Source organism: Oryzias latipes, chromosome 20 (genome assembly GCF_002234675.1).
Source record: "Oryzias latipes chromosome 20, ASM223467v1".
NCBI lineage: Eukaryota > Metazoa > Chordata > Actinopteri > Beloniformes > Adrianichthyidae > Oryzias > Oryzias latipes.
In genome coordinates, this window is record NC_019878.2 from 3,114,900 (window position 1) to 3,128,347 (window position 13,448).

Genomic DNA, 13,448 nt, shown 5'->3' on the forward strand with positions numbered 1-13,448 from the left:
ATTCACCTGTTTTTTAAATAAACAAAGTTAATTATTGGTGTATATAGTATTCTAAATGTTGATGTTATTATTTCCACTTTTACTGCAAATGAACATTGGCTCCAAATATCGATTATTAGCCTGTCCACTAATTTAAAACTCTTATTGTCAGATGTTTGGATTGGTTTCATATGAAACTGCTAATTCACTGTGGTTCATTTGGTTCCTTTGAAGCTGACAACTGCTTCAGCTGGTTGATTCATCCACTTTATACTATACGTTAACTTTTGTGTTAATACTACCTCTGACATCCTTTTATCACGGGGTAATGTGGACAAAAGGACTGTCATTAATGTTGTGTTAGATGGATGTTAACCTCTGAGGGCATGAAGCCTCCTGGCTTCAGAGGCGGTCTAACATCAGAAGAACCTCTGTTTTTGCTCACCTGTTTCCTCTCAGAGGTCTCAGAGTTGAACATGTCATCTGTCACAGAGTCACCCGGCTGTTCAACACACGACCTTTAGCAAACTGTGTTTCTGTGGAGAAGGATCATCTCTGCTCACTCGACTGCAAAAGCAGAAATGAAAGATGTCCTTCAAGAAAGCAGCAGATCTGCAGTAACACCCCCCCCCCCAGCCACAGCCAGCTGGTGGAGGATGCACCCCCCCACATCATTAACTCCCCCTCCAAGGCTTTACCTTTTAAGAAAGTCTCTGCTCATCTCACAGCAGGTTGTTAGCCTGAAAAATCAAAATTCTTGATGAAGCGCAAGAAATGTTAGACTGAAGGTGGGCTTCTGTGGCAGTTGGGGCTGATGGGTAATAAGCGGTGAAGCAGAAAGGTGAAGTGTTTAGTCAGCACCTCATTCGGAGGACATGAACGCTCTGTTTGTCTCCGCAGAGTGATCTGTGGTCGCTGGGGATCACCGCCATCGAGATGGCAGAGGGAGCGCCGCGTAAGTGTCACCAAATCAGCTTCTCCGCCATCTTTCCCTCCTTTTTACATCGTCTTCCTGTTCTGTTGTTTTATTTCCTCCTGATCCTCAGTTCCACATCCGTTCTTTAACCTCTTGCTGTTAAACTTTCCTCTTTCTTTTGCTGGATCTGTTTGTTTTCGCTCTCTTTCCCTCTTTACCTATCTTTCCAAAACTAGTTGGATTAAGTTCCTATTCCCTCAACTGATGACATATTTATCGTTTTATTTTGATCTCTTATCTAGTTTTTTTCTTCATTCCTTTCTATTTTTTTCATGGAACCTTTTCGGTAAATTTTGTCTCATTTCTTTTCTTCCTTCTCCATTTCTTTCATATTTTCTTTAAAACCTTTTTTAAATTTCCTTTCCTGTTCTTTTAATATTTTTTCTGTGTCTGGCCTCCTCTTCTTCCTCTGCTCACTGCTCTTCTTCCTCCTCAGCTCTGTGTGACATGCATCCTATGAGAGCGCTCTTCCTCATCCCCCGGAATCCAGCCCCCCGACTCAAATCAAAGAAGTGGTGAGTCAAACATCTGGGACCTTCATGAAGCTGCAGTGCCGGTTCAGTGAGGGGAGGGGTCAGGTGTGTCCTCTCGTTGCCCTTCACTCATGCACGTGTGTCTCCAGGTCCAAAAAGTTCCAGTCCTTCATCGAGAGCTGCCTACTGAAGAGCCACAGCCAGCGGCCGAGCACCGAGCAGCTCCTCAAACACCCCTTCATCAGAGACCTTCCCAACGAACGGCAGGTCCGCATCCAGCTGAAGGACCACATCGACCGCACCAAGAAGAGGAGGGGGGAGAGGGGTAAGGCTGGTCCCCGCTGAACCCCCCCCACCGCTGTTAGGTCCATTTGCGTGATCTGGAGCTTGTGTCTCCCCAGATGAGACGGAGTATGAGTACAGTGGGAGTGAGGAAGAGGATGAGGAGAGGGACGTGGGAGAGCCCAGGTGAGTGTACTGCAGGTTCTGTGTGGTTCTGCCGAGGCCAGAGCTAAACAGAACCCGAGTGGGACCAACAGGTGCGAGGGTACCGCTAACTCTTCTCTGATTGGCTGTCCTTCAGCTCCATCATCAACATCCCTGGAGAGTCCACGCTAAGGAGGGACTTCCTGCGCCTCCAGCTGGCCAATAAGGAGCGGTCAGAGATGATCCGGCGCCAGCAGCTGGAGCAGCAGCAGAACGAGGAGCACATGCGCCAACTACTGGCAGAGAGGCAGAAACGCATCGAGGAGCAGAAGGAGCAGCGGCGGCGGCTGGAAGAGGTAACTTTATTTTATGTGGAAAATATTTATCGTGCCAGTTTATTTTAATTCCTACATTTTATTAATTCATGTGTTTGTATTTTATTTTGACTAAAGAATCTTCGGCTGTTGTGTTTTCCTCTTTTACTTTTCGTGATTGCATAAAATGCAGAACTGTTTTCCTCCTCAGCAACAGCGTCGGGAGCGGGATGTCAGAAAGCAGCAAGAACGCGAGCAGAGGAGACGGTACGAGGAGATGGAGCAACTCCGGCGGGAGGAGGAGAGGAGGCACGCAGAACGAGAACAGGTGAGGAATCACCTGACAGACAGCTAACACGGGGGCGGAACTTGAAGCGTTTCATGAAGGATCACAAAAACTTGAATTGAGTAGATATTCTTCTCCATCAGGAGCCATCCAGCCGTACAGTTAAGATCCAGATTCCAGATCTACACGGATCTATAGCTATGTCTGAATTCCCACCCTAACCCCTAACAACTAAAAAACTATATAGTGCAGGACTATGTAGTGCCCTGAACTTTAAAAGCAATTCAGACGTCATTCTCACTCCTTTTTTTTTTTCAAACGGCGGATATGACATCATCGATTTCACGAACTTAAAATATAATTAATATCAGCGTTTTGCGACGATCATTTATGAGTCCACTGTCTTCTGAAGATAAAAATGTTGATGGTTTATTAAAAAAAACACTTTTAAATACATTTTTTTGATTAAAAAAAATGTTCCGACGCAATGCATTGTGGTCTATATTCGCCAAACCGGTGAGCATCGATGCAGACTGTTTTTTCGCAGAGACTTCTGGGAAATTTCTTGGGCACTTGATTTTGGAATTGTTGATTTGGACACCGCTACAAAATGGCAAACGCACCATACAGTGAGTTGTGAAGGGATTCGGACACGACTTATTTGTCTGCAAGTGGATGCATCAGAATGGAGCAGAGCAGGGAGCTTGTGGCTCGCAGTTGTAGCTTCTATGTCACCTCTACAAGCTTTTTCAACTAACATTTTTTTCGTCTGCTCGTGATTCATAACAATTTGAATAAAGAATTAATCAGAAATGCAATTTGAAGCTTAATTTTCCTTTTATATGTACTATATCACAAGAAAGTACTACAAAAACATGTTGAAAACACAATTTTCTAGGAGTGGGTCTTTAAGATAAGGTTTTTTTAACAGAACAAAGTATCTTTTCTGATATTTTGTTCTGATGGTTTCTGAGGGCTCTTCCTCTCAGAGATGCGTCTTGCTGTCTCTCAGCTAAATTCATGCTGATCTTGATCATCCCCCCTCCCCCCCATAACAAGCATGCCTTTCTGTTCTGTTCTTACGGCCCCCTGCTGCTTCTTTCATTTCAGTTTCCCCGTCTGTTTCTGAGGAAATCACTAATCTCACACCTCCTCAGTAAATCTACTTTTGTCTGTCCTCCTCCTCTTTCTCTTCCCTCTCTGTATTTCCTGCTCTGCTGATGTCACTGGTTGCCTGGGCTCTGATTTGCTTCCGCTCCGTCTGGTCGCGTTCTAATTGGCTGCGCCTGACGCTGGCCTGGGTGCTGATTGGTTAGGAGTACATCCGTAGACAGCTGGAAGAGGAGCAGAGGCAGCTGGAGATCCTGCAGCAGCAGCTCCTGCAGGAGCAGGCTTTACTGCTGGTAACGCAACACGGCGACACACAAGTGCAGACAAACAACAACCACAGTCTGATCCAGCTAGTTGTAAGTCTTTTAAGTGTTTGGGGCTATGTGAATGTTTCTGAATCCCAAGCAAGTTATTTTTTAAAGCAGCAGGTGATGTTTGAGTCATCCTCAACAGAGAAAAGCCTCATTCCTCAGGTTCATCAATGCTGCGCTGAGCTGAAATCAAGTAGCTGAATGTTTACTAATTACTTCCTGATTAGTTCTGATTGGTTAGTCTTCTGTCAGATCACAGAGAGGCAAAGTCAGTTGGGTTTGAAACTCTCAGCTGTCCTGAAGAAACCTCCAACGGACTGAAGATGAGCAGAACATCAAGGATGGATGGTTCAATGGTTGAATGGATCAATGGCAGGATGCATGGAGGGATGGAAGTATGAATGATTTGATGGATGGATGGAGGGAGGGATCAATGGATGGATGGAAGGTTGGTTGGATGGATGGATGGATGGATGGATGGATGGAATGATTGATCAATGGATCAATGGTTGGATGGATCAATGGATAGATGAATGGAGGGATTGTGGATGGATGAAAGGATGGATTGAAGGATGGATTGATGGATGGATATACTAATGGATGGATGGATGGATAGATTAATGGATGCTTGGATGGATAGATTAATGGATGGATCAATGGATGGATTGATGGACGGATGGATGGATAGATTAATGGATGGATGGATGGATGGAATGATTGATCAATGGATCAATGGTTGGATGGATCAATGGATATATGAATGGAGGGATTGATGGATGGATGGATGGATCAATGGATGGATTGATGGATGGATAGATTAATGGATGGATGGATAGATTAATGGATGGATGGGTGGATGGATCAATGGATGGATGAAAGGATGGGTGGAAGGATAGATCAATGGATCAATGGATGGATAGATGCATCAATGGATAGACGGATGGATGCCAATGGTTTTGTAACTACACAAGCCAAATGTCCAACATGATGACGTTGAGACTTTTTTCCACTAAATGAGCTCCTTTGAAATGTGAAGCTGCTACAACTCTGAAAAACGTTGTAAACGGTTGCCATGGTGTAACTTCTTTTCATTTTCTTCTGCAAAGCTGTCACATATTGTATGCATTTTTGTAACCCCCCAAGCACCATCTTCAGACTGAACACTGGAACATCTCCGTCCTCTTTAGCCTGGAGGACACGTCCATGATCACAAACAAGAACATCACATCTGGACTCTCTGTCCACTATTAAAGCAGTCTGGGTCCACAGAACACCACAGTTCTTCTGGACCGTGATCAGATATGGCTTCATTTTATCTGCAGATGAGGAGGACTCTGGAATATTCCTGGACAATGTGTTATGTCTCTGATACTTAAAGAAAATGACATGAAGGCATTGATGAAGCTGTTTGGTGTTCTTGTTGATGCACAGAGATTTCTCCAGATTCTGTTAACCTCCTGTTGCTTTTTTCTTTATAGTTGAAAAGATCTACAAAAAAGTTTTACATTGAGGAACTGTCTTGCTCTCTTTCAGAGATTGGAGAACATCTGCTCTAGAAAACCTCCTTAACTAATCACGTCACACACCTGTCCTGATACCGATTAACCTCATTCGTTAATGGATGTTCTCCCAGATGAATTCTTCTAAAAACTTCCAGTTGTTCAGCAGTTTGTTGCCTCTGCTCCAAATATTCAAATCTGCTGCAGCATCACATTTTAGATGAACTCATTTAGCTGACGAAAAACAAACATTTACCAGTGGAAACCTCAATGTAATCTGTGCTCTGTTGTGAGTAGACAACTGCATCTTGTTTTATAAGTTTGGGATTGAGGTTGTGGATCAGATCTCCTCGTTGTTCCTCCTCAGTCTCTCCTCTGGTCTCTGTCCGACAGGAGTACAAGAGGAAGCAGATCGAGGAGCAGCGCCAGGCCGAGCGGCTGCAGAGGCAGCTGCAGCAGGAGCGGGCGTACCTCGTGTCTCTGCAGCAGCAGCAGCAGGAGCCGCCGCGCCCGCCGCAGGACAAGAAGCAGCTGTACCACTACAAAGACCAGGCGCCAAGCAACAACGACAAGCCCACTTGGGCCAAAGAGGTAAACCTACACGTGCCGAGACTCACAGACCTGCCTGCAGGCTTTCTGACGACTGTGAGGAGCCACACTGATGCACAGGCGTCCATCACTACAGCCATTTTAGTATCCTACATTGAGAAAAAAGGTTTGGCTGCTTCAAGTTTTCGTTTCTTTTTAGCTAACTCAGAAGGAAAACTCTACGTGAAGACATTTTCACTTTACGAACATTAACAGCTGCAGCTGGAGCATTTCCATGGTGTTTGTGGATATTTCTGCCCTGCAGGTATCATCAGAGCTGCTCCTGCACAAGCCACAGTAATGAAGCATGAAATGAATGTTTCTCCTTCTACAGATGAATCAACAGAGCAACAATCTGAAATGGGTCTGTCAGCAGACCAGCTTCTTTCAGGCTTCATAAACCCTCAGCCTGCTGCCTCGCTTTGAGACCGACTCATCATGTGATCTTTGAGCAGAAAACTCGGTCTGAATCCAAAGGCTTCAGCAGCTGTTCTGTGTAAAACTTTAAGGCTGAATCTTCTCCCTAAAAACATTTTTTTTAACAGCAAGCTTGGCCCAAAGCTTTTATTTTAGTTCTGTTCTTGCAGAGCCAGAAGAGCAGCTTTCACTTTATGTGGATTTTATAAACACTAATGAATAATTGCAGTTTGCTTAAAAATATACACAACTTTCCATCAACCCCTCTGTCTGTTGGCCCCCTCTAGGCATTCTGGGTAGCCCAATCATAACATACATTCCACAAGCATAAGCATCGTCAGTCTAACCATTGAACGTACACCTGCGTCACAGAATGACCCCTCCCACGTCCTTGTGACACTCAGTCACTTTGATAGAAGACCTAATGATCTGTTGATAAAGACGGGGAAACAAAAACACTGAATGTAACATTTACACAATTAGAATGTATTCAAAGGAATTGATTGACAGACAGTGTTTGGTCTGAGCGATCGTTCTAACTGAAAAAGGTGTTTTCTAAGGTCTGTATTGAGGAGGAATTCAAATTCAAACTCAAAGCTCTTTAGGGAAAAAATGGAAGTTAAGATTAGTAATAACAAAATAAAAGAAAACAAAAGAAACGATGTGACCAGCAGCCACATTGATCTAAAACGAAAGTAATAGTTTTTCCTGAAAATAAAACAATTTTTTATGTTGCATTTTTTATTTAAACATAAAAATAAATGCAGAAAGTTTGTAACAAAATGATAAAACAGCAAATTTTCTTCTTTTTCAAAGAGAAGGCTTTCTCTGAAAAGAATCCCCGCTCCGACTCAACGTCTGCAGCCGACCTTCTCAAAGACAAATTCATCAAATACAGATCATGTTCAGTTCTGCACGTCCTCTTCCAAGCTGATGGCTTTTCTTTTTTTAGTTTTTTAGTTTAGTTTACTCCTCAAAAAGTTCAGAAATCGATACTGTCTATAGATAAAGCTGACTGAGGAAGCTGCTGACGGTGATAAAAGGTTCGGCTCTGGAGGTTCTGCTGGTGTTTTTTTGGTTCTGAGGCTCCATATCTTTTTCAGAAGCAGGTGTTGTTAATGTCTGCAGGTTCATCCTTCGTCCGTTTTTGCTCTGACAGCAGTTCTGGCTTTTCTTCAGCTTCCAGAAATGCCGGCTCAGAGGTTTTTGCTGTGAACAGTTGTTGACGTGTTGTCTTGTAAACACCCGCCCTGCTCTCCAGGTGATGCGTCGAGCTCAGAGCAACTCCCCGCGCATCCCTTCAAAGAAATACCATTCCTTTGAGAAGAAGCGAGACGTCAACCTGGAAAACCTCCTCTTGCTTCCTGGATACAAGCCTTCTCGGCCCCGCCCCCCCTCCTACCCTGCCCACATCAGCCCCGCCAGAGACCAAATGCACGTCCCTGTGATCCGCATCACTTGCATCCCAGAGCCGGTGATGCGGCGGCACAGTCCCAACGGGAGCCTCGACAGAAGCTTGGACTCCAGGGGCCGAAGCCCCGGCCGCCGGGTCAGTCGGAAGATTAATGGAAGCTTTCTGATGCTGCTCGCTGTCCTGGATGCATACTCACCCCCTCCCCTGACGAAACGTGCTCTTCTCTGACCTGCATTTCCAGCTTCATTTCTCCAACTGTGCGATTCATTACCCCCCATAATGATGAGGCCCCCTCCTTCGTCGTTTTCCACCTCTTTCTTTCATGGGGACTTTTCTTCTTGTCTCTTCTTGCACCCGTCGGTGCTTTCAACCTCTTTCCTCCTACAGCTAACACCTGCATGGTCAAATCCAAACAACTCTCCAATAATGACCCCTAGGGTCATTTAGAAAAAAAAAAAGCTTTGACTTTTTTCTTCCTGAATCCACGACTTTTTGTTTTTGTATCAAAAATAGCAGCCCTCCTGAAGTCCTCCTCTACTGCTTTTCTTAAACGTGTGAGCGTACAGACCTTTGTATCTGCTTGAAAGATAATGTCACGCGGGGGAATGTTTTCTTTAAAAGTATAGGACCCATAAACCAAAAACAGGCCAACAAAAAAACAATTGTTTTGCTTGTTTGATGAATCTGTGTTAAAAGGCGCCACCTGCTGGACACAAAGTTTAAGGACGCGACGTGTTTAGATGTTACAGCTTTGTAGTATTTCAAAATCAAATTTCCACACTTGCTTATTGAAACTAAACATGTGTAAACGTTAGTAAATATCAGGTATGAACCGTTTTTTTCTCCAATGTCTGAAAATTCCGTATTCCATCCATCCTGTCTTTGGTCCGCTTGAGTTCAAGATTATAAAAAGTAATTTAATTACAAAAAATACAACAATTTTAATATTTACAGTTATTTTTACCTTGGCCTTTTAAAAAGCAAAAATCCTTTTAAGTAATGTAATGTACTGCTAGCATACAGCGTTTAGCTACCATTAAAAAGAAAAAACACTGCAGGAAGCTGTCCTCTGCCCTCTGCTGGCTCATGTGCATCATCAGTCAACATCAAACCAGCTGCCTTTCAATGCAATTCAGTTCAGAAAAAACAGGAATCACTCCCTAAAATAAGCTCAAATAATGCAACTTTCAATGAAAGTTTTTACGATTTGCTTCCGTCAGTGAGCTTTTTAGGAAGCAGCTCCTGTTGGAGGATATGACCTTTGTCGTCTTTTCTTTCGATCTATCAGAACATTTACAAACGTCTCTACATCAACAAAACTGCTCTTCTGTATTTTGAAGAGAGAGCAGCTAATCTCTTTCAGCCTTCCTTTCAGTGTCTGCTTCACAGGTGTCTGACTCTGTGGGCGTTCATGTCATGCTGAGGATTTTTCAAACTGAAGTGAATAACTGGTTTCCGTTGCATGGTTTGTTCATTTTTCTCAGGAATTCACTTCAGCATCTAACAGTTTTCTTCCTCTTTCAGGCAAACGCTGCCGACTTTTACTGCTGCTTGTGGACTCACACACTTTGTGACATTTGCACCTCTTGCAGCTTAATAACCGAGACATGCACATACACTTTACACCACAGGGCACATGTCCAGGTCTGCCCCCTGGTGGCAGCTGGCGGACAGATGTAGGGCAACTGTAGCTATTCCTGTCAGTCCCTGTGGATGCTGCACATGGAGACACTGAGCAGATAGGTCTGCCCTCCACGCTTCAGGAGAAGACTTGTCCATCACACACACACACACACACACGTGTACTGTCCTGTGCTGTGTGTGGATCACAAACTTATTCTGCCAGAAACAGACGCCCTGCTTCAGTAAAACACCATAGAAGCTTGTTCTACACCAGTTTTGCTGTGTGTTCGCTGTTTATCTTAGGTAAAAAACTGAACCTTAAGTGTGTATAAGAAGCAGCTTCTAGTTTTGCTAGTGGAATAAATTCTAGCCCCCTTTTTTTAAAGTTATCTTTATTTGTGGAGTTCAGCCGCATGTTAAGTTTGCAAAGAAAGTCAGAGTAACTTTAAGAAAAGATTCACTGCAGAAAAACAAACTTTAGTTCATCCAATAGATCTCATTAACAGCTTTTAGTGAAAAGATGTCAAACTGATTAGAAATACGCCCATTTCATACAATAATTCTTCCTTTTAACTTCACAATAGCTTAAAAAATAGCTCAAAGCAACATTACTAGACTTTGCAGTTTTCCTCCTGAGTTGTGAGATTTTTCCTGAAATAGCTGGTTGTGTCCTGGAATGAATAAAACCCAAATGAACAGGCAGAGAGGGGAAGGAGGACCCCTTCACCTCTCCCTGCTGGGGCTCTGAGTGACCGTGGTCTGGTTGTGTGCGTCAGGTGGAGGAGCAGTATGAGATGAACAGACAGACTTCTCCTGCATTGCAGCATAAAGTCTCCAACCGAATCTCGGACCCGTCTCTGCCGCCGCGCTCCGAGTCCTTCAGCAGCGGAGGAATCCAGCAGGCCCGGACTCCACCCATGCACCGCTCTGTGGAGCCGCAGGTGAGGAGCCGTCTGTCACTTCTGGTCAAATTGGAGAATAGTTTTTATTCAGCTTTTGGAAGTGCTACTCAAACCGAAAATCCAGAAAAGTAGAGACTTTTGTTTTAAAAATATATAAATATCAAATAAACTAATGGAACACAAATAGCATAATTTACATGTAGAGTCTGAGCAGTTGCACTTTTTTTCTCAAAATCAGCTCAGACTATTGACTTTGGGTCCAGTCATTGACTGAGTGACCCCTCCCCCTTGGTGTTCCAAACAGGAAGTACCAAAATCCCATAGACTTCTGTAGAGAAATAAACAGCTGTTACTCAGTCATTGTATTGGTCAGAATAATTATTCTTGCTCTGATACCTTTTTTAACATCTTCTTGATAATCCTCTTTTTTACGATAGTTTTTCGGTACTGTTGTTCAGGTTATTCAAGTTATAAAGTGACCAATTAGATGCCTCAGTAAAAATAGGTGGAACCTGCACATCTAACTCCCACATCCAACGTTTGAAACGTTTGACAGATTTCGTGTTGCCCGCTTTCAAGTGGTAGGGGTGTGGCTTTGCAACATGCTCACTTCTGATTAGTGAGAGCGGTTACCATAGAAACATTAACTTCGATCAACTTGGACCAATCGATGATCAGCCACGACGTCTGGCTCCATCGTGGCGATGTCTGTATTGTGAGAAATTGACGACTGAATTGACTTCATTTTGTTGGAGCCAGAAGTGAATCATTGTCAATGGGTGTCATCACACTCACAGTCCATGGTTCCAGCATCAGTCCCATATCAGTCTGAATGTGGCAGCAGATCTCTGTTTCATAGCTGCATAGATGTGATGTCACACTGCCCTGGCTTTACCACAGGGGCATATGGGTAGAAGCCCAGGGGCCCTTAATGTCAAGGGTCCCACCGCAGGCTTTTCATAGCATTTTAGGAGACGCTTAGAGTATTATAGGACCGTCAGTCCTTTTAGCCACAGCTTAAGTCAGCTGCATCAGCTGCATCTATACTGTATTGTATCTTTGTTATTTTTCTTGATATTTCATTTGTTTGCAATATTGCTACAGTTGGGTCGGAAGTAGTGTTATTTACTTTTGTCGAAATGATTACAAAGAGCAAAATAAAAATGAATGCTGTGTTGTTGCTGGGGTTCTAATCCTGCCTTGCTGTGACAGCAGTAACCAAGAGCTGCAGAGCCGTGGTAAAAACGGTCAGAAAAAGAGCTGGAAGCATGAGGACGCCGCAGCATAGCGCTCAGCGCCGTCTTTAGTGGGTGGGGGACAGGAGCGCTCAGGACTTCCTTCCATCATTTTGTCAGCATGAGTGGTGTGAACGCACCTCTTTCTCACCTCATTCTTCCACCTTCCTCACTCCCCCTGCATCAGATCCTCTTCACTTTAAACCTCCTGATCCTGCTCTTCCTCCTCAACTCTGCTTGTTTCCTGCCTGTGTGTGTTTGTGTGTGTGCGCGCGCATGTGTGTGTTCAGATGGCCCACCTGGTGCAGGTGAGGAGTCACGGCCTCTCAGGCTCCCAGTCCCTGTACGACCCCCACGGTGTGTCCTCCTCCTCGGCATCGCCTTCACCCTCCCGGCCTCCGATGCCTCGGCAGAACTCCGACCCCACCTCCGACACCCCTCCTCCCCCGCCCATGTCCCGCCTGGCGCCCCCCCTCGACAAACTGGACCGCAGCTCGTGGCTGCGGCAGGATGACGACATGCCTCCCAAGGTTTCTGCACAGCTGGCTGTCCAGTCCGAGTCTGCTGTCATTGGTGTCGTTCACAAATGAACTTTTGATTGTTCTTTTTGTTGCTGTGAATCTATTTCTGTATTTCCTGTGTCTGTGAATGTGGGGAAAATGACGCTTTTAGTTCTTTGCACCTCCCAGTCACACAAACCCAGGGCGACTCCAAACATGTAAAGAAATCAAGCGTGTAGTTGAACACACATGTGACAGTGGAAAAGCTTTTTCTTGTTTCACAATATGCAGATGATGCAGTCATGATCATAGTTGCTCCAAAGCATAAGTCGCAGCAGCAAAAAAATGCACAACAAAGAAGGAAAAATCATAAAAGTCGCACTTTTGGGAGAAAAGTGTGACACTTTTGAACAACTCCTCCAAATCTGATGTAATGCTGTGTTCACCAAACACGATTTTCAAAGTAAAAAAGCATACCATAGATAAGTCACACCTGAGTATAAGTCGCAGCCACAACCAAGCTATGGAAAAAATCGCGACTTAAACTCAGAAAAATATGGTATTCCAAACTAATATCAGATAAAACTTTACAGGATTAGCATGAATTTAATCTATACGATGGTAAATAAACAGCTTTGATGGTGATGACGGGTCCATCTCCAGAACAAAAAAGGGGTTCATGATACCCGTGACTCAAGATTCTGAGTGAATAGTTCATTAGAAGTCACTGTAGTATGTATTTATTCAGAAAACCGTAGAAAATTTAAAGAACAGATTTTTTGTGACATTATTCATGTGAATCCTGTTCAGATTATAACTTTCAAATACTGTTTTTCTAGGTTCCTCAGAGGACAACCTCCATTTCTCCTGCTTTGGTCAGGAAGAACTCTCCTGGAAACGGTCCTGGACTTGGACCTCGGGCCGGAGCTCACCTCATACGGGCCAGGTACCGACCCAGAGAGCAGCACGACTCCCGGCCTTTCTGAGATTTGGTCATTTCCCTCATGAATGTATCTCACCTTTGTCCTTTGCAGCAACCCTGATCTGCGGAGGACAGACATCTCCATAGATTCAGCCCTGAAGAGGGCAAGCAGCGGCAGCTCGTCCAGCTCCAGCACCCCCAGCTCTCAGGGAGGCTCCAACGAGAGAGGTGAACCACAGAGGGAGCTACCTCCTCATGCTACGTTCGCGCTGGGCATGTGTACACTGAACGCAGGTTCTTGAACGCGCTTTCAACATACCGTGTTCACACTGGAACGTTGCTGCCCGATTCTAAGAGCTGGAAGAGGTGTGAAGTCTCTGCTTGGTGCCAATCTGGTGAATTTTGATCCAGGTTTTTTCTTTCACAGCTCTACTCAGCTACATAAAAGACTTGGTCTCATAGAATTTCAGCCG

General features: G+C 44.4%; 1 protein-coding gene across 17 annotated transcripts in view; it reads left to right on the forward strand.

Annotated features, from left to right (window-relative positions):
- The window catches only part of LOC101166259 (TRAF2 and NCK-interacting protein kinase), a 72,657-nt gene that overhangs the window by 38,524 nt on the left and 20,685 nt on the right, over window positions 1–13,448 (forward strand). For 6 of the 17 annotated variants that reach the window (XM_023949994.1, XM_023949995.1, XM_023949996.1 and 3 more), the window contains exons 8-20: window positions 880–934; window positions 1,392–1,470; window positions 1,578–1,753; window positions 1,830–1,896; window positions 2,012–2,210; window positions 2,380–2,496; window positions 3,771–3,920; window positions 5,768–5,965; window positions 7,641–7,928; window positions 10,193–10,357; window positions 11,844–12,083; window positions 12,893–12,999; window positions 13,088–13,203. In XM_023949994.1, the coding sequence (XP_023805762.1) occupies window positions 880–934; window positions 1,392–1,470; window positions 1,578–1,753; window positions 1,830–1,896; window positions 2,012–2,210; window positions 2,380–2,496; window positions 3,771–3,920; window positions 5,768–5,965; window positions 7,641–7,928; window positions 10,193–10,357; window positions 11,844–12,083; window positions 12,893–12,999; window positions 13,088–13,203 (1,957 nt within the window). The remainder of the gene's footprint in view (window positions 1–879; window positions 935–1,391; window positions 1,471–1,577; window positions 1,754–1,829; window positions 1,897–2,011; window positions 2,211–2,379; window positions 2,497–3,770; window positions 3,921–5,767; window positions 5,966–7,640; window positions 7,929–10,192; window positions 10,358–11,843; window positions 12,084–12,892; window positions 13,000–13,087; window positions 13,204–13,448) is intronic. The other 11 variants (XM_023950005.1, XM_023950008.1, XM_023950009.1 and 8 more) reach the window with 7 other exon arrangements.